This window comes from Equus quagga, chromosome 14 (genome assembly GCF_021613505.1).
Source record: "Equus quagga isolate Etosha38 chromosome 14, UCLA_HA_Equagga_1.0, whole genome shotgun sequence".
Taxonomy (NCBI): Eukaryota; Metazoa; Chordata; class Mammalia; order Perissodactyla; family Equidae; genus Equus; species Equus quagga.
The window spans coordinates 45,796,491-45,816,677 of record NC_060280.1 but is presented as its reverse complement, the minus strand read 5'-3'; the positions used below and the strand labels follow the sequence as shown (position 1 = coordinate 45,816,677).

At 39.7% G+C, this 20,187-nt stretch overlaps 1 protein-coding gene across 1 annotated transcript in view; it reads right to left on the bottom strand.

The window, feature by feature from the left end:
• Nucleotides 1-8,721: 8,721 nt before the first annotated feature.
• Nucleotides 8,722-20,187, bottom strand: part of PIWIL4 (piwi like RNA-mediated gene silencing 4) — a 38,630-nt gene continuing 27,164 nt past the window's right edge. The window contains exons 13-20 of the mRNA XM_046637947.1: nucleotides 19,270-19,342; nucleotides 16,681-16,881; nucleotides 15,613-15,716; nucleotides 13,345-13,415; nucleotides 11,790-11,943; nucleotides 9,991-10,116; nucleotides 9,732-9,879; nucleotides 8,722-9,033 (exon numbers count right to left, since the gene is read on the bottom strand). Of these exons, the coding sequence (XP_046493903.1) occupies nucleotides 8,917-9,033; nucleotides 9,732-9,879; nucleotides 9,991-10,116; nucleotides 11,790-11,943; nucleotides 13,345-13,415; nucleotides 15,613-15,716; nucleotides 16,681-16,881; nucleotides 19,270-19,342 (994 nt within the window). The 3' untranslated portion in view covers nucleotides 8,722-8,916. The remainder of the gene's footprint in view (nucleotides 9,034-9,731; nucleotides 9,880-9,990; nucleotides 10,117-11,789; nucleotides 11,944-13,344; nucleotides 13,416-15,612; nucleotides 15,717-16,680; nucleotides 16,882-19,269; nucleotides 19,343-20,187) is intronic.

Here is a 20,187-nt window from a genome sequence, read left to right as displayed (position 1 = left end):
TTCTTTTTTATACTGTCTTTGGTTTTGGAATCAAATTATATTGTCTCGTAAAATAACTCAAATGGCTCTGTCTCTTTGTCTACTCTCTGGAACAGTTTGTATAAGAAAGGAATTATCTGTTCCTTGACTATAGTAAAACTCAGCTGTAAATCTTTCTGGCTCTGTTTCCTTTTTAGGGAGGACATTTTTGACGATGATGCAATCTCTTATTTTGTTATTGCCATATTAGCAGTAGGCAACACTAACATAGTGCCAGGCCCCTGTTCTAATCTAAGCATTTCAACAACTAATGCTCATTTAATCAACACAACAGTCTTACGACCTAGCTGCAATTATTAGTCCCATTCCACCTATGAGAAAACTGAGGCAAAAAGGGTTAGGTAGCTTGCTCAAGCTCACACGGTAATGGCAGGGCCAAAGTCAAACCCAAGCAGTCTGGCTGTAGAATTTGTACTCTCAACCACTATAGTAAATTTTTCTATTTCTTTAGGGGTAAATTGCATTAATTTACATATCCCTAGAAAATTATATCTTTCTTTCAAATTTTCAAAATTATTGGCCTAATGGGGCCGGCCCCGTGGCCGAGTGGTTAAGTTTACGCACTCCGCTTTGGTGGCCCAGGGTTTTGCCAGTTCAGATCCTGGGCACGGACAAGGCAACACTCATCAGGCCATGCTGAGGTGTCATCCTACATAGCACAACCAGAAGGACCCACAACTACAGTATATAACTATGTATGGGGGGCATCAGGGAGAAGAAGGAAAAAAAAAGACTGGCAACAGATGTTAGCTCAGGTGCCAATCTTAAAAAAAAATTATTGGCATAAGGGTGTTATAATCTTCACGTGATATTTTGAAACCTCTACTGTACATTTTTTTATCCCTAATATTGTTTTATTTCTGTCTTCTCTCCTTTTCTTCATGAGTCTTGCTAAAACTTTGTTCTGCTAGTTTTTCCCCCAAAGAACCAGATTTTAATTACAAGATATCTAGATTTGCTTTAAACTATCACAGTAAGAAGCGTAAGAGTGAAGGTATATATAAAATAAGATCAGCCATAGTCTGGTAATTGTTGAAGCTTGGTAAATGAGGGTTCATTATACCATTCTCTATTTTTATCCATGTTTGGAAATTTCAACAATAAACAGTGAACAAAAGTAAATAAAAGAATCTGATTTTGTTTTGTTTTTTCATAATCTATTGACTTTCAAAGCTCATGCTATCTTCCACTAATATATGCTTTTATCTTTATTTCCTAATTCTTTCTTTGGGTTTTCTCCATTCCTAGTTTCTTTCAGTTAAACGCTTACTTAAATAATTTTCAGTCTTGTTTTCTAGTATGCACATTTGAGCTTCAAATTTCCCTGTAAATATCAGTTTAACTTTATCCTATGCAGCTTTTATTATGTAGTGCTCTTTTCTAATTAAAAAAATTTTCCAGTGTGATTTCCTTTAAGCTCTGAACTGTTTAGAACCGCGTCCACAAGTGCATCCATATGATACCAATTATTTGGAATTTGTGCAGACTTGCTTTTTGCCTATTATTAAATCATATTTGCTATTTTTTCAATTAATCTATATAATTTCTAATGAGTTTTGTGTGTGTGAGGAAGATTCACCCTGTGCTAACACCCATTGCTAATCTTCCTCTTTTTTTGTATGTGGGAGTAGGTCCATGCCCAGGATCTAAACCCGGGAACCGGGGCCACTTAAGCTGAGTGCATGGAACTTTAACCACTCAGCCATGGGGCCAGCCCCTGATTTTGCCTTTTTGATTAGTTTTTGAGAGACCTATGTTAAAGTCTCCTCATTTAGTTGTGGATTAAAGAAACTGGTAAATTTCTCTTTGTATTTATTTTTTGGGAGGCAGATTGTTGCTGAGCTAACATCTGTGCCAGTCTTCCTCTATTTCATGTGGGATGCCATCACAGCATGCTTGATGAGCAGGACTAGGTCTGCACCCAGGATCCAAACCTGTGAAACCCAGGCTGCCAAAGTGGAGCTTGCAAACTTAACCAGTACGCCACTGGGCTGATGCCTTTGTATTTATTTTTGTATTTCAAAGTTATGCTAATCAATGTCTACTCATTCATGATTGTTATATCTTCTTGGCCCTTTTATCTTGCTACTTTTATAAATGTGTAGTTTCCCTACTTAAATTCTGTTTTGTTTGATGTCAATATTGCTATTCCAGCTTTATTTTGGCTATTAACTCAAAGTATGTCTTTTCTTATTTTTCTAGTTTCAAACTTTCCATGCTGTTTCATTTTAGATGTGCCTCTTATATACAATATTTAGCTAGATTTAGATCCATTCTCACAGTCTCCAGTAATAAGTGAAACTATTTTTTTCCTTATAATATATTAAGATTAATTATATTCTTGAGTGTATACTTACCTTCTTATTTAGTGTTCTATTTACTGGGTTTTTTCCTTACTCTTGCTCTTTGCTTTTCTTGTCCTCTATTGGATTTATCCTCTTTTTTCTTCCCTTCCACTGATTCAACATAATGGATGGTATTTTCATTCTTTTAGAAGAAACACACATGCGTTTTAACTATCTTCTAATCGAATGTGAACTTAATATCTCTAACCTCCTTCTTAAGCAGAGAAGGACTCAAGCACACTGTAGCTTCCTTCTGAATGCTCTTACCTCACTTGTGTTACTGGTGCCCATGTTGAATTCCAACCTCTTCTTAACAGGAAACAAAAACATTTTTTTTTAACAGCCAATACTAATTTAGATTTACAACATATTTTACTGATTCCTTTGCTCATCCTTGCTTTGTTCAATGGGTTTCTTTTCTGTTGCTGAAGTACATTCTTCAGCAGTTCTTTCAGCAAGGGTCTGTGGGCAGTAAACTGTCTTATTTGAATGTTTAAATTTGTCCCTATTCTTCAAAGGACATTTAGTTGCACATATACAAGTTCCAGCTTTACCATTCTTGCCTCTCAGGACTTTAAAGGTATCACTGCATTTTGTCTCAGCTATTCTTCCAATGTTGAGCCTGCACGCAATGTAAGTGCTTCTCTGCAGGGAGTCTGCAAGTCTGCTCTTCTTCCCTGAATCTTTCAGGATTTTCCATTTACAGTTGATGTTCTATGATTTCATTACAATGTAGTAGGCATGAAACTTCCTTCTCTTACTTAGGATTTTTTTTTCACTCCAAGAACGTAGGTTTCAATTTTGGAACACTCTTAGGAATTCTCTCTTTCAAAATTGCCTCCACCTTCTACCTAGTTCTCTGTATTTCCTGTTTCTGGAACTTCTACCAAATGTGTAGTGGGGTGTCTCATTTTACATTCCATGTCTATCTCTTTGTACTGCATTCTAAGTGATTTCCTAAAGTCTGCTTTCCAATTTATTAATTCTCTGTTTGTCTATTTTTAGTCCACCGCTTAACAAATTTATTGAGATTTTTATTTCAATGATGCTATTTTTCAATTTTAGGATTTCTACTGTTTTTTAATTCACCAATTCTTTTACATAATTATTTCGAAAAAATAGTTTGGATCCTCACTTCACACTAAAATATAATCTAGATGGATTTATGGAGTTAAATGGAAGGAAATTAAAACCAAAAAAGAAGTAATATTTCTCCAATCTCTCGATGGGGATATATTTTCTAGGCTTTAAATCCCAGCTCTGCTTTCATAACCTTAAAGGCAAAGAATGATAATTTGAATATATAAACTTTAAATATCTGTAACTTAAAAAGCAACATAAGCAAAATTTAAAAGCACATAGTAAATTGAGGACATAGCTACAAAAGTATGACAAAGTATTACTATCTTTAAAATGTAAAGGTCACATAGAAGTTAAGAAAAACACAAACGAAAACACAAATGGCTAATAAAGATTTTCAAAATGTTTCCTTTACTAATAATCCAATAAATACTACTACTAATGAACTATCTGACATCTATACTATTAACAAAATATTTTTATTTTAATGAGAATATACAAGGTGTGCTAGGGTACCACTGTGAGAGCATAAGATACGACAGTTTTGAAAAAAGTTTAACAATATATATACCAAGCACCTTACAAGCATTCTAACTTTTCAACAGAATAATTTCACCTTTAGGAATCTAACCCAAGGAACCAATCCCAAATACTGGGGGGGGGGGGGGGGGGGGGGAATCTTTAGGCCATGTTCTTATAGCAAAGAAAAATTGGAAGCACCCTAGAGGTGCAATAAGGAGGGGAGCAAGTAAATTGTTACATCTGTACGATAAAATATTATTTAGTCATTAAAATGAAAGCTTACAAAAGTTTTTAATAAAATAAGAAAATACTCGTGCTATATCTTATGTGTAAAATGAAGCACATAAAACAATACATATGTTGTAGCCAAAGGACTAGATTAAAAGTACCTATTAAAGTGTTGACAGAATATACTTTAGGAAATAGCTATATTGGTAATTTATTTCTGCCTCATTATACTTTTTTTGTACCTTCCAAATATTCCATAAAGTACATCTATTATTTTTATAATTTTAAAATTAAGGATTAAAAAAACTTTCTCTATAAATTGGAAGGAATCTGACTCAGTCATAAATTCTTCAGTCATACTCACCTCTACCCCTTTGAAATGAGTCCTTTCCTCATCTTTCTATAATGGGCTATTGGATTATTCTTGGCCAGTGGGCAGTGGGGCAAATTGAAAGTGAAAAGTACGAGTTAATCTGAGCAACAAAACTCAGACATTTGACAACACTTCTCAAAAGTTGTTTATGTTTCATGTCTGGGATCTTGAAGTGTGTTAGAAAAGTTTGTGAGTGAATTGTACCATGGAAGAGTGCTAACTCAAAGCCCAATATTTAAAAAGTATGACGTCTCAAGGTAAATCATTTTCTTTTAAGTTTCATGCTGTGGTTGATGAAGATTCCTGACTGAAAATCAGCTTATTTTTTCTTAAAAATTAAACGGTAACTTAAGGGTTAAGGAAATTGTGTTAGTTTGGGTCCCTCATGAAGCAGACACCAAGACAGAATTAGACATTCAAGAGATTTATTGAGAAAAATGCCTGTGAAGGATAAAGGTGAGATGAAGCAGGAAAAGCCTCAAGACCAAAATGCCTATCTGACATCCAAGAAAGGAGAGAGGGAAGGAAGGAAGGAAGAGCCCCAGATTACCAGGAAGCTGTGAGAAAACCTTGGTTGAGTCAAGGAAGAGTGCTCTATTAAAGACTGCCCAATGGTGGCCTTCCATGCTGGGCAGAAATGGCCCAAATCTAGCACCTCTGCTGTGCTCAGTCAGTGGCTAAGAGTGGCCTGCAGAGAGCGGTCTCAACATCCACACCGTGGTGGATCCTGAACTTGCAGCATCTAGAGGCTGTCAGCCAGCTAATGGAGATTTGATTGGTGTGCCTTATGGCTGCCACAGAAATGCATCTAAAATATACTTTGAGAGTCTCCTTCCCACCACCAAAATACAAACAAAACCAAAACCCTTCTGCATAAAACAGCAAGTGGTAGACTGCTTATATCTAGAGAAAATAAAAAGCTTTCCCTTAAGCAAGACTGTAGAAGAAATGAGAAGCTACAGTGCCTGGTACATTACATGCCCTCAGGAGTATTTGTTGACTAAATTATGTCATTTGATTCTTTTCCTCTCATGACGTGTAACAATAAGGCACTCTTTATTAAAGCCAGATACTTTAGATTTGATATTACAAATCTTTACAACAGCCCTACCATGTGGACATTGTTAGGTGTCTTTACAGGTACACCTAACAACATACACTGAGGCTCAGAGAGGTTAAGTAACTTGCCCAAGGTCACATAGCTAGTAAATGGTGGTTCTGAGATTCAAACCCAGTGCTGCCCTAGACCAGCAGTCCTCAACCCTTGGCTAACCATCTAAATCACGTGGAGAACTTTTAAAATATTCAGATAGTCAGGCTTCCTCTCAGGCCAATTAAATCACTATTTCTGGCAGTGGGCCCCGGTATCTGTATTTTTTTTAAAAGCTTTTAAATGTGGGAAGTTCTAATGTTTCCAAGGTTGAGCACCACCGGTCTACTGCCAGCCCTTCTCATACTACAGATGGGGTAAGTGAGTCTCAGAGAGGGGAGGTTATCGCATCCTACAGCTGAAAGTGTGGGAACCAGAGCTCAGATGAAGACTTTCCTTAACCCATGTTGCCCTCTGGGAGCTTCCTTGAGGCTGACTATTCTTCCACTATCTGTTGCACCACAGGCAAAAGAGAAGGGCTCTGCTCATCCAACAGTCCTCGTGTGCCCCCTAGTGGGTTAAAACAGTAAGGAGCCATTGCCTTGGACATACTTGATAGGTCAAACGGACCTATGTATTGCCTAATCCAAACGCCGCATGGAGATTCATACAAGCCTGCTGTTAGATGGTGGCATCCTTGTACTTGGAAGGAAGAAAACAACAACATCAACACAGAGACACAACCACTCTGGAATGGCACCGTGCCTTGCCTCTAAACACTTGCTAAATAAGGCCAACTTTAAATCCTATAAGGCACTCCCTCATCTATAAACTCAGGGAGAAACTTTAAAAATCTTACAGTACCTTTTCATAAGGCAGCAGAAGCTTGTGGCTCATCTCACTAGTTTTGGAGTCAAACACAACCAAGGACAAATTCTAGCTCCATAATTTATTAATTTTATAAACTTTGGTGAGCCACAGTTTTATCATCTGTTAAATGGTCATTATATTGCCTAATTCTTACAGTTCTCGTGGAGATTAAATGTGTATGCAAAGTTCTTGGCACTGTGTCTGGAACGTATTAACCCCCTTGACCCTCACACCCCACAAATGGTTTCCATTACTATTACTGGAATAGACCCATGTTGAATGCATGTTTACGAGGCCTGGAAACAACTCTCAAGTAGGAAAAGCATGTGCTCAGTACCATCATATACGATCTCTGCCCTGGCGTCTGCTTCTCCTCACCCCTCAGAGAAAAGCTTCGGCTCTCCACGCATTCCATCCACGGCAGCCTTCCACAAAATCATTCCCCTGTGACAAGAATTTGGAACTCTGATCTTTCCTTCATCAAAATATTTTTTGCACGTAGCCATATTCTCATTCTGGGGCATTCTCATGTGAAAAGGATGAGAAGACGGGGAGAAACCAGCAAAGGAAACCAAGAATGAGAGACCAATGCAGGAGGAGAAAAACCAGAAGAGTGTGTAATCCTAGAGGCTATGCAGTGTCACAAGATGCAGGAAACCATCAATTGGGCCAAATGCTGTGATAGGTTAGGTAAGACGAGGACCAAGAACTGACAATCAAATCTAGCAAAGTGGAAGTTATTGGTGAGCTTGACAAAAGCAATTCTGATGAGTGATTGTGGTGAAATTCTGATGGAGGAAGGAATTGGTACATCAAGCATAGACTACCCTTTTGAGAAGTTTTTCCATAAACAGAAGCAAAGAAATGGAGTGGTAGCTGGAGGGGGAAATAGTTTCTTTTTGTAAGATGGGAGCAAGAATAGCATATTCATAATGCCAATGGGAATGGTGCAGTGTGAGGGGAAAACTGATAATGCAGAAGAGAGAGGGAAGAACTGCTAGAGTGGCATGCTTCATAGGTCAAGGGGAATGGAATTTAGTACACGGGTGGAGAGTCTTCCACAGGAGCACAGACAGGTCCATTCATGATACTGTAGAGGAGGAAGAAATTTTCCTCTACCCTTCTGGGTTCTTCTGGCTGATCTAAATTAAACTGACATGAGACTAAATAACAGGAGAAAATCAAACAAATTTAATAACACGTATACATGGGAGAATCCCAGAAAAACTGAGTAACTCGCCAAAATGGCCAAAGCTACGACCTTAAATACTATCTTCAGATAAAGACAAAGGAGGATATTGGGAGTAATGGTTTGGAAATTCAAAGGGGAGGAAGGTAAATCATATGGAGATGGAAAGCAAATGTTTAGTAAATAAATGTCTGCTGTGTCTTGCAATGACTATGAGACATGGAGGGGACTTTGATCAAATGGGCCTTGCTGGTTCCTCCCTGTCCATCACACCTAGTTCATGTTATACTATAGTTATCTATGGCAGTAGCTCCTTCCTGAAACAGGCCTTCTATCTTAAATTCTTTTAGCCAGTTAGGGGGAAGGTCCAAGTTTCTTCCTGAGTCTTTTGTTCTTAAAAATAATCAAGCCAAAGAGACACATTTTGGGGTAGCAAATTCTGCTCCCTGACAATAACAAGGGGAGGGGAGGGCTATGCACACAGATGCCCTTAGGTGGGTAGAAGGAATGGCAGGTTCTCTTCTGATGGAATCTGCTTTCTCAGTGCAGTAGGAAGCGAGGTCATCAATGAGAGTAGTTGCTATTAGGTGAAATAAAGTAACATCAAGAAAGCAAGTGATATGTTCGGTTTCAGAAATATAACTCAAGGAGTGACGGGGATGCGGTCTAGCGATGAGTCTTTGCTGAAAACACTTAAATAATGATATTCACAAGTAACTTCAACTGAAATTCAAATAACAATAAACACACATGCAATGCTCTGAATTTTATTTTCTAAACAACTATTTAAACCACTCTACAAAATGCTCTCTAACATTATTTAAGAAAACTACAAAATTTAGGGTGAGAATTAGACCCCATTTACCTACCATCAAAACATCATGCAAACACTTATTTTCTTAGTGGATATTTAGCTTTGTGGAATTACTTACAGATGATGGTACATTTTAATTCTACATACCATAATGAGAATTCACCCCAAGCATATAACTCTTTAAAATGAAACAACATACATTTCTTTTGAACCATTTCAGATTAAGTTGTTTGGGATTTTTTTTTTCCAGAAGTTAAGACTAAGCTCCATCTCCCTTCCCCCGCCACAGTCTGGAGCTCATGGCAGATTTGTACAAAGTATACCAACTACTCCTCAGATTCCTCATCTAGCCAATGGGTCACGTCATCACAGGTAGAAGAGAGAATTGGCTAGTTCCAAACTCGGCTCTTTATGAATGCTTTGTGCCACCAGAAAGGTCAGCTTGTGTGCATACTGACACGGTGCTGGGATACTGATTAAGCCCTGAGGAGGCAAAAGGATGGACAGCAATTAAGAGGACAACTTGTTCTTCAAAGCCATTTTTCTCCCCTGAGTTTTTTCACCTACTAGTTACATACACAATAGAATGTGTTTGTGAGTAAACAATAAACTCAACCAACAAAGGGCAGCCTTGCTCATTGGGAACTTAAAACTCCCTGGGCCAGATTCGGGGGAGGGCCAGTGTGGCTTGTTGGTGCTGGGAGCTGGGACCCATCCTACTCAGGGCTAACCTAAGTTTCCTATCACTTGATGTTCCAAGGGGCTCAGAGCAAATCTTGGCCTTGGACTTTGAGAGCAGCTCTTAGCCTCATGCACAGGAACACAGAACAGAGCCATGTGTGTTACTTTCCCTCCAGACACAAATCTGAGTTGGCTTCCTCATCTGTACCATGGAAACAATACCCTGACCTCCTCTCACACTTGCATAAGATAATGTATATAATATATACTAATATATAAATACTAATCTATTATAACAGTTATTGCAATTTCATTTCTATGACAGACTGGGCTTCTCCCACCATGGACTTAAGGAGTCATTCGTTCATTCATTCATTCATTCCTCCTTTGTGAAAAGTCAGGCACTGTGCTAGGAGTAGGGATACAAAGGAGAAGTGGGTGACAACTCCTGGGTGGGAACCTTGAGTGTCAGGACTCACATAAGTAAACAGCTCACTCACCGGCCAGTTGTAGTACAGATGGCACAGTTTGAAGGTAAGCCTCTGCATGTGGTCGGGCTTCAAAGCGTTGTCATCGTAGATGACATTATAGTAGGTAGGATTAACAGTTCCCCGACAGGCGACCTGGCTGATCAAGTAAAAGTCATACCTGAAGGGAAAAACAGAATAAATGTGGGAAAGAAAGCGAACAGAATAAGGCCAAACCTGAACCACACACAGTGAATTTTTGGTTAAAAACTGATTTTCTAAGAGCACTTGCCATTCAGAACGTGTTGCTTCCGAATCCACCACGGTGCCAAGTGGTGGGTTCTGCAAGGTCCGGTTCACTTCCATAAAGAATCGTAGCATGCACTTCTTCCTGACCACGACCACCGACAGTTTGGAGCTTGGAACCAGAAAGGCAAACAAATAAGATGGAGAGGAGTAAAACCAAGCCAAGCAGCTATTTATCCTTTTGGTAATTTTTAAATGGAATAAATAAATCAATTCAGTCATTAGAAAAACATTGCAAAAATGAAGAAAATAAAAATTAACCCCCAATCTCTCTTCCCTGAGAGACACAATTTTTTAAATTAGGGATTATCCTCATTTGTTGCAAAAGTGTGGTGTATCCAGCCATTTGGTTCATTTACACCATTTAAAGCGGACAGGGAGAAATGTTTCACAGGGCAATGAACTTCAATTAGCACTTCTAAAGAAAGATTTTCCAGAATTATCCGTGGAGACAAGACTTTTTTCCCATTAGCGATAGTCCCCCGTTTTCACCTTCACTGTCCTCTCAGTTTCTGAACAGCAAAGGAGAACCACAAGTTCTTCTCACTCCTCAAATCACTGCTCCTGCAATCTGCAAAACCCACAGCTGGGAGGATGGAGGGAGGGACCAAATACACATTTGGGCCAAATGCCGAGGGACCAGATGTTAAAGTCAGTAATCAGTAAAGCTAAGGCCAAATGCAAACACTGGTCATCAAAGAAGGAACCTCTGGGAAGCAAGGGTCACTGTGTTTTAATATTTTAAGCACTGAAATTATTTTTTTAAATGTCGATGTCTTCAATATTGAAAGTTTTGAAAGTTGACGTCATAGTGCAAGAAAACTAATGCCTCAGCACTGTCAACTGCTAAATTTTCTCCTGCTGCCCCTAAACTGCATACTTGCGATTCTGAATAGACACAGTCACCTGCGGTCAGTGGGGAGGGAGCTATTTCGGCTCCGGCAGTTTGGAGCAGCTGAAGGTGATCCCGCCCCCAGGCACTATGCTCTCCCTCTCTCTAACAGTCACTGATGAGGTCAAGACTCTGCTCCCTGGTGGCTGGTGGCTATGACACTTTGGTTGACGGTGGAGATGAGGGTGAAACCCTGCAGACCGAGCGCTGTGCACTGCTTGGAATAAGATGCTTTCCGAATATTTTAAGAAGCTGACTTTAAGATTATCATCCTCCTCTATTTTCCAGTTCTAATATTTTTCTTGCACTTCCACTTGACATAATCACTGAGGAAAATGTCATACTGAAATGTCGGATCTAGAAATGCAACAATGGAGCAGGGAGCTTGGTGTTGCAAATGGTCTGAGTTGCACAGGCAGCTTGGCTCTCACGGCCCGCACTCTCTCCGCACCTGCTGTAGCCCTTCACTGCACAGCAGTGCCTGCTCTTCAGAGGCTCCAGCTCTGTGTGTCGATTCGGGCCTTCAATGCGAAACCACAGCTTGTGTTTTTCCCCCAGCATGTTAATATGTATGAAGCGTCCTCACCTGCCAGCAGCGCTGCAGGCTTCCTGCTGCACCTCATGTCAGCTGCTCCGGAGCATACCTGCCTTCCTCCAGGTGCCCCCACCCACGGCCCCCAAAGCTCATACCACCCAGGCTATTTATGTAAGACAATCCCAAGTACCCCCCAATCTGGGGGAAATCACCATCCAGCTGTACTCACATGATGCAGAAACAGAGTGAAACTGAACTGCATGAAAAAAAAGATATGCCAGCATATAGTAACTTTAATCGTTATGATGAGTGTGCTATACGTAATTGGGAGTGTGTGGAAAGAACACTAATTTAATACCTGGCATGTGAGTTGGCTTCCGTCACACTGCTCAGCAGCTGTGGAACTTCATATTCAATAAGTGTTTTTAGCTGACCGTCCCCTGCGCCATCACGGTACACAATTATCCGCGCTGGCAAACCATGGTTGTATTTGTACCATCTGTTGAGCGCTCCTGCAGAATTTGATGTTCGTAAGAAAAGAATGACTTGTCTAATGCCCAAGAAGAATAAAATCCCCATGTATTTCAATGTTTAAATAAGTCTGCTATTTCAGACCACTGTAAAAAAGGGTAATGCCGAATTTGAGTTGTATCTGAAATAATACAAAAATGGATGACCTTAGGGAACATGCCTGCATCTCTGCTATTTGAGGAATCATAACAATTTCTGCAGCAAAACATATTCTTAAACTTGGCTTCTCTCTTTAGTGAAATTTTCATATTTAAGCAGTAAATTAAAATTTAAGTCATGCAATAGACATACAAATTCCCCAAACCAAATTAATACTAATTTAGTTTCTTCAAGTCTTTAAATCCTCTCAATACAGACTGGATAATTTTATGTGATTTTCTTCTCTAATGAGCATAAATATGAAAACCTAAGGAAAGAACGAGGCTGTTGCTCTGAAAGCATCTCTTTACATGACTCCCGCCCAATGAGACCCCAAGTCTCACTGACAACATGAACTCTGAAAGCATTTCCACCCACTCTAACTAGAAACTGCCTAACGAGCAGAGACCAGACAGTAACTCCTTCTCAACAGAAACTTTTCATATGCTAGAAAAAAAATGACTAGGTTTTGAACTGAGGGGAAAGTACTATGATACAATATTTTCTTTCCATGTATATATTGCACAATTGTTTTAGAAGAGTTTATTGTCCAGGAAATTTATTTTAGTTCCATAGAAGATGATCATGTATGTCAGTCCATTACCAACGCATATCACCAAATTCAATTTTTTAGGAAAAAAAGCTTGACAATCCCCCAAATTTTTATAGATGGGAAGACACAGATCAGGAGAGCGAGTGAGTTGTACAATTCCTACTACTATGGAATGGCAAAGCCAGCTCTGGGCCAGGGCTGGTGGGGAGGCAGGAACCCCAGACACCTCTTTCTACTGCATCCCAGTGTGAGGAGGACATCCTTCCTCATCTGCTGCTTCTGCTGTCTTCCCCAGCATCTCCTGCTATGCTGCCCTTCACCTGCCAGCATCCCTACTCCAATCCCAAAGGCTTCTCTCCTATTTCTAGGCTTAACACTGCTCTGTCATAAACCCGGTTTCTCCAGGGGAGGTTTCTTTTGGCCTTCAGGCTGCTTGCCAGAGCCACCAGAAGCTACAGCAGCTACCTCTTGCCTTTCTGTTTATCACATGCAGATAACAAATGTAAATTCTACAGAATCTGACTGCTGGCCTGAGTCATGACACAGCTTTGGGGGTCTCTAACTGGGTGACAGTAGACACAGGCAGGCTTGGGGAGTCTGTTTCCAGCCATCTAGTCTGCCATAGGCATGTGGACTCTCAGTCCGAAGGAACAGTCCTTGGAGCCCGCCCCCATTGCTATATTTTCAGTACCGGTCATGAAAACTTTTAAGCAATCTGCAACACCAGCTGTCGTTCTCTGAAGGATACAGCGGGAGAACCACCTAAAGTAAGAAAAGAAGAAAAGTAACGTTCAACTTCAAAATTTCTACCATAAACATACATTAATATTAAGAAATAGAAAACAACATGTGTCCATCAATGGATGAAAGGATAAAGACGATGTAGTGTGTACACACTATGGAGTATTATTCAGCCATAAAAAAAGAATTAAATCTTGCCATTTGCAAAAACATGGATAGACGTTGAGGGCATTATGCTAAGTGAAATAAGTCAGACAGAGAGAGACAAATGCTGATGATCTGACTTATATGTGAAATTAAAAAAAAAAAAACGCTCACGGACACAGAGAACAGATTGGTGGTTGCCAAACGTGGGGGTTGGAGGGATGGGTGAAATGGGCAAATGGAGTCAAAAAGCACAAACTTCCAGTTACAAAATAAATGTCATGGAAACGTAATGTACAGCACGGTGACTATAATTAATAATACTGCATTGCATATGTGAAAGTTGTTAAGAGAGTAGTTCTTAAAAGTCTTATTTACAAAAAGAAAAGTTTTTGTAACTATGGTGACAGACGTTAACTAGACTTATTGTGGTGATCATTCACAATATATACAAACATCAGATCATTATGTTGTACACTTGAAGCTAATATAGTGCTATACATCAATTATACCTCAATTTTAAAAAATAGACATTATGAGTAAAAATCAATGCTTACAATTTTGTATATGCTATATGATCACAGTTACACTAAAACCCTCCTCTCCCCAAATGAAATTCATTGATAAGAGAAACTAAAGCATAGTGCTGGCATCAGACATTTCTGGCTTCAAATCCTGGCTGGCATACTCAGCTGCTCTGTGACTTTGCTATGTGAACCTAAGCCTCGGTTTCCTCATCTGTACCAAGGAAATATACAAGACAGTAAGGTACTTACTACCTCACGGTGTTGTTGTGAAAATTAAAACAGACAATATATATGAAGTACTTAGCACAGTATTCAGCAAATAATAAGGAATAATAAATAGAGGCCACTATGTTATTATTATAAAGGAATTTATTAGTTTAGCAGTAGATCTATTTTCAAAATATTCAAAGATTTCTCAAGCATAAACTTCCACTTCCATAGGTGAGCATTTTGGACTTGACATCTCAGCATGATTAACTTATTTAGGTTTCAGAAACCAGTTCTCTTGCTAAAGTCGTTAATTAAATAAAAGCACTTGGAAGACAAAGATCATGACTTGATGGTAAGTATGGGTCAACATTATCAGAGTTCTCCAAATACAGGCAACAGTAATGACGCAATTAGGAATGCTGCTAACAAGCCAGAAGTCCTTTACCTGCCTGATTAACAAATGACACACATAACAGGGATCTCATACACCCTGGAATGAGGTCGGAGGCATGTTGCTACTTTTTCCTGTTTCCCACAATCCCAAATACATACCTGATCACAAGTTTAACAGAGTAAATCAAATACTTAAGTCTAGGAAGAAAACATGTTGCAAACAGCTCCTACAGCCTCAAAACGGGTTGTTTAGTTACAAATATTGAAACAGTTCTAAGAACTACAATGTAAGAAGTACTATGAGTCAATGTTTAATGCATTAATCCTAATCCTGATCATGCTTTTAATAGCTGTGTGAACAACCACTACATCAAGTGTCTGCAAGTCATAATGATAACAATGACAATGACAAGCATGTATTGGGCATTTACTATGGTTTGTGATGTTCTAAGCACTTTATCTTATGTAATTCCCAGAGATGAAATTGGCATCCCTGTCATCCCCTTTACACAGATGACTACACTGGGGCAAGGTTAAGTAACTAGACCTCAGACACAGAGAAAGGAAACGGCAGCTCAGGATACAAATCCAGACCATCTGATTCCACTGCTTGGCTGCTTGACATAATGTGGGTAAAATTCCTAGTGCCTAATACAATGCAGATGTTCAGAAAATAAATGCACGAGAATTTTCACATGTCCATCATTTTGGGAATATGATTGGCATACGAGCAATAGCTTGTCCTAATGTATGTATAAAAATAGTTTTTTAATGAGGCTTTATCCCAAGATTATGAATCACTATTTTTATATGTAAGTAAAATTTATGACCATGTGTTCATATTTTAAAAATGACTGAAGATTACAAGCTATTTCTTGCTGTACTGTCTTTAATTAAACCACAAATAATAATTAAAGAACATGTTAGGGTAATTTTTAATGTACCTGGTGATTCTGGGGTTCATACTGGCCACAAATCCAACCGCCACCATTCCCGTGTTGAATGCATCTTTACAGACATCAATGCCGACCACCATCAGGGACTTCAACTGTAAAATTAAAATTTCCATGATATAATGAGATGAGGTATACTTTCCCCAAGCAATGATTTAACATAAAGTTTTTTAAAAGTGGTCCCTAGTGATTAAATTATTTAAGTTAAGCTATGTGCCAGGGACATCAAGGTCCAGGTGAGGCAAATTATCAAATCAGAAACCAAGGAGACGTAAAGATGGAGGGAAGAATACAGTACGTACTTTGCGTAAGAGACTCAGTGTAGTCCAAAATAGCCACCATCCTCTGTGGGGGCGGGCAAGAGCCAGCTGTGGCTCAGGAGATTCTGGGAAAGTGGTCAATCCATTTATCCCTTGCCTCTGGGCTGAAGGAATCTGAAGAGGAATTCCATCCCTATTCTTCAGATGGCTAAGGAATCCTCGCTTGGCTAGGCACTTCCAGGAGGGGGCAGCTGGGGGAAACCGCGCACATTCTAGTGATGGATACGTCAGGGAACAGGCAACATTCCTTCACTTCTCACTCCCTCACTTCATCTCACAGTGACCATAAGGATTTTCTCAGATCCCCCAACAGTTTGGAGGTTCAGATCACAGACTCTGCCAGCTCCCCAAACTCTGGGGTGGCCCCCACCCAAGGTGCAAGGCCACTCTGAGAGTTAGCACTCTGCTGAAAGCAAAGCAGGGGAGGAGCCATGGAGCACAGAGTTTCAATAGCAGCTGGGAGGTTCCAATCAAGGCTCTGCAAGTCCATGCCCACCTAGATTCTCTGTCATGAAATAATCTGTTAGCAGCTTAACCGAAGCTCCTTGAGAAGAGGGGACATGCCTCACCTTCTGGGGACCCTCACAGTAGCTCGTGTAATGCCAGAACCCAGAGCAGAGCCTTACCAAACAGAACAAATACTTCTGGGATCACGGGAAAATACCTCCTACTCTGATTTAATTTTAAAAATTAATTGATTGATTGATTACTAAAAGGAAAAGAGCGACAGATTCCTCACGGGGATTTCAACGGCCCACAGCTCGCCTCCCAGTTTACAGGTCATCTGCATGGCAATCTTGGTGGCAACACTCATCAGAATGCCCTGTTTATTCAAGGTCCGGGCAAGCACACACTGGCTCGCGACTGGGCAGTCTGAGCTCAAATACTTTTTAATGGACTCATAATAGCTCTTCTGATTAGAAGGCAGAATACACATTACCTAAAGCAAAAAAAAGAGAAGAAAAGAAAATCAATTTACTTACACTTAGAAGTAGCTTTTAAAAAAATGAATGCATAGATTCTCTAAACATCTCTCGCCCTTCGGTTCCCAAGGAGCAAATATTAACATGCCTGTAGTTCTCTTAAATGGCCTTGAAACCACTGACAATTAATCAATGCCTTTGAAAGGCCTTCTCACCAGCTGTCTTCTCTGCAAATCCCCACTGCAAACCTGCCCATCTCCCCTGGCTTTTCCTTCCTCCTCCTTTCTCTACATCATGATTCTGTGAGCCTCCTCAAATGCCCCTCTAACCTAACTCTTTCTCCAGCTCCCTCCCTCCTTCTTTTCCTGCGACTCTCCAGCTCTCATCCCCACTGCCCACTCGCTCACCTTCACCAGCAGATAAGAACTGGCTTAAACTGTGGTCTCTTTCCCATTAGGTACTAGACAACCAAAATAACAGAAACAAGAGCAAATATTTTGTTTACTGGGACTTGAGAGTCTGGATATGGCAGGAGGAAAAATAAGGAGAAAGAAACTTCAGCTCCCTGGTATTTTTAATTCCACCCATTTCTGTCTCTGCCCCTACTTCTTATTGGCCGTTTCCCTCACAGAAGGACTTCTCCTGGCCTACCTCCATCTCCTTCCCGTATTGTATTCTGTACCTTCAAAAACTTACAAGTATAGAAAAGATAGGTGCTGTCATGATTAACAGAAGAAAACAAAGCGATTTTTTAATCTGTAGAACTGTTCAAAACTATAATGTCAAGGGCTAAAATTATTTAAACATAATTAGATAAAGTAGGAAAAAATATTTTTAAATTGTCAGCAAAAGCCTCTTAGGGGCCTTCCTTCCTTCTACCCTATGAATTTGGGGCCAAGTGAGGTAGGTGGTAGAACAAGGCAGTGGCCCACTATGGACCAGGGCCAAAAAAATTGAGAGTCAAGTGAGACTGGTTACACGCTAAGGGACTGAGAAGTAAGCAAACATGTGGAGAATACTAGGAGCCATGTTTCTCACTATCAGAGAAGGGAGGGACAAATATGAAAAATGGGAACACTTTCCCACGGTGCTGGATTGGGACTGGAGGCGTGTTTAAACTTGTTTTCAATATACATTAACACATATAGTAATAAAATAGACGTAAATGTATGTGTGTGTATGTATAATAGATAGATACATACACAAATTTCCTAGCTTTGCCCATTGAGAAAGCTTAGGGGCAGTGACACCCCAGTAGCAAATAAGCACACCCAGTGCCCAGATCTTGGTTTCTAAATACTGTTCTCTACTAAAATCAATCAGGGCTCATTGGAGAAATGTCTGATTCCAGAGCTGAGGGAGGGAGGGGTGGAGGGAATGATAAAGCAAATATAAAATACCAACAATTGGGGAATCTGGGTTGAGAGAATATGGGAGTTCTTTGTACTGTTCTTGCAACATTTCTGAAAGTTTGATTTTTTTGAATAAAAAATAAATGCTTTTAGATGAGAATCCTTTTTACCATAACATCCTTATGGACCATTTTTTGGTGTCTGACTGAAAAAGAAACAAAGAGGAAGCTAAACTACTTTGCACGAGAGATGACGGGGAACGTCGGGAGTTGGGATGAGTGAGCTAGGAAGCTGAGCCGAGGAGGCAGGATAGGAGAGCACTACAATATATTGGGAGGTGAGGCCTGGGTGAAAAGTAAACACTTCTAAGAAATCAGAATGGTTGAGAGATTTTTATGAACAGGGATGTCAATTTTAACTTGTTTGGAATGTTGGGGTGTGACGTAATCACGCCTTGGCCCCAGACCCACTGCAAAGTCAGCTACACACCAAACACGCACACATGCACGCATGCACACACACACATACACACATGATACTCTGGGAGATGAGACAATTGCGGATGTCCCACAGAGAGACGCAATGCAGGAGGAAATGGCACCGGTGAAAGATGAGACACACAGAGGGCAAGAATTCAGAGGAAGCAGGAACTTGGGGCCATTGGCGACATGGAAAAACCTAAACGCTCCAAGAATCCCCCGAAACACTGGGGAGAACACGGGGTGCCCCAACATTTATGGGATGAGGTGGGAATCAATTTATCTTAAATCTTAAGTGAAAAATACCCCCAACAAGCTGGAAAATATGCAAACATCCACAAGGCTGATACAGGGCTAACAGCAGACATTTAAAAATTAATATTAGAAATCTGAAAGGGAGATAAAATATTGATTAAAGTACTAAGACTAATACTTTCTTAAGTGCTTGAGGAAATGCACAGCAATTTGCAAACACATCATGGGAGAATATTTTCGAATTCCTTCTTTCAATTTTTGCCTTCTAAAGAAAAAATAAAAATAATACATCAAAACACAAAGATTATCCTCTACTTACCAACTGAACATCAGGACCAACATGTTTCTGTATACTGGTAAGGAATGCTGCTGGATTTTCTTGTACTTTTATGCTACATAAAAAGATGAATTTTGAAGATACATAATTCCATTCTTAGTAGCATATATCATCAGGACTTAAAATAATACAAATGGATTTTTACAACAGACTAGGAATTTGAGGAAAAACTTAGAAGAAAGTGAAAACCTTTTGAAGTCCAAAATTGTTTCTCCCACTACAAGACACACCCAAAACATTTAACAATCATTTTTATGAGCTTAAAAAATCATTTGGTGGAAAATGAAATTTCTTCAATTGCATGGAATCCCTACAATTAATTAATTCTGTTGTTCAAAACGGGGTTGAAAGTGAAGTTTTGAAATCACAAGTCTCAATATCGAGCGTCTGAAACAGGGTTCAAGTGAAACTGGGATTAAGATTTCTCTAATACTGAATCTGAAGTTCCAGGGGAGCTTAAAAATAAACGTTTCAAAAATCATCAGGTTAATGAGACCCAGATATTCAGCTAATCTGCATATTTTAGACTGAAAGGTTTTTTCCTTAGTGGTAGCTTGTTTGGAGCCTGGAATATTTAGCTTTGATCAATCGACCAACCAATAAAACTTATCAATTAGCTGTTCTGTGCTTACATCATGTTAGGGACCAGAGGCTACAGAAGTAATTTCCACACAGAGGGATTTACAGATCTAGTTTCTTTATGGACAATCAGCCTCTCATACCTGTGTGTGACTGGACTGTCCCAATGCCCCATAGCATTGTAAAACTTGCCCAGTAGGTGGCAGGACCACTGCCTCCTGCTTGCTGATTTTAACTGAGCTGCGGGAATGGCCTGCAACTAAATGTTTCTGACTCTTCCAATTCAATCTCTTGCACGCAGACTCAACCGCTCTCTTACTG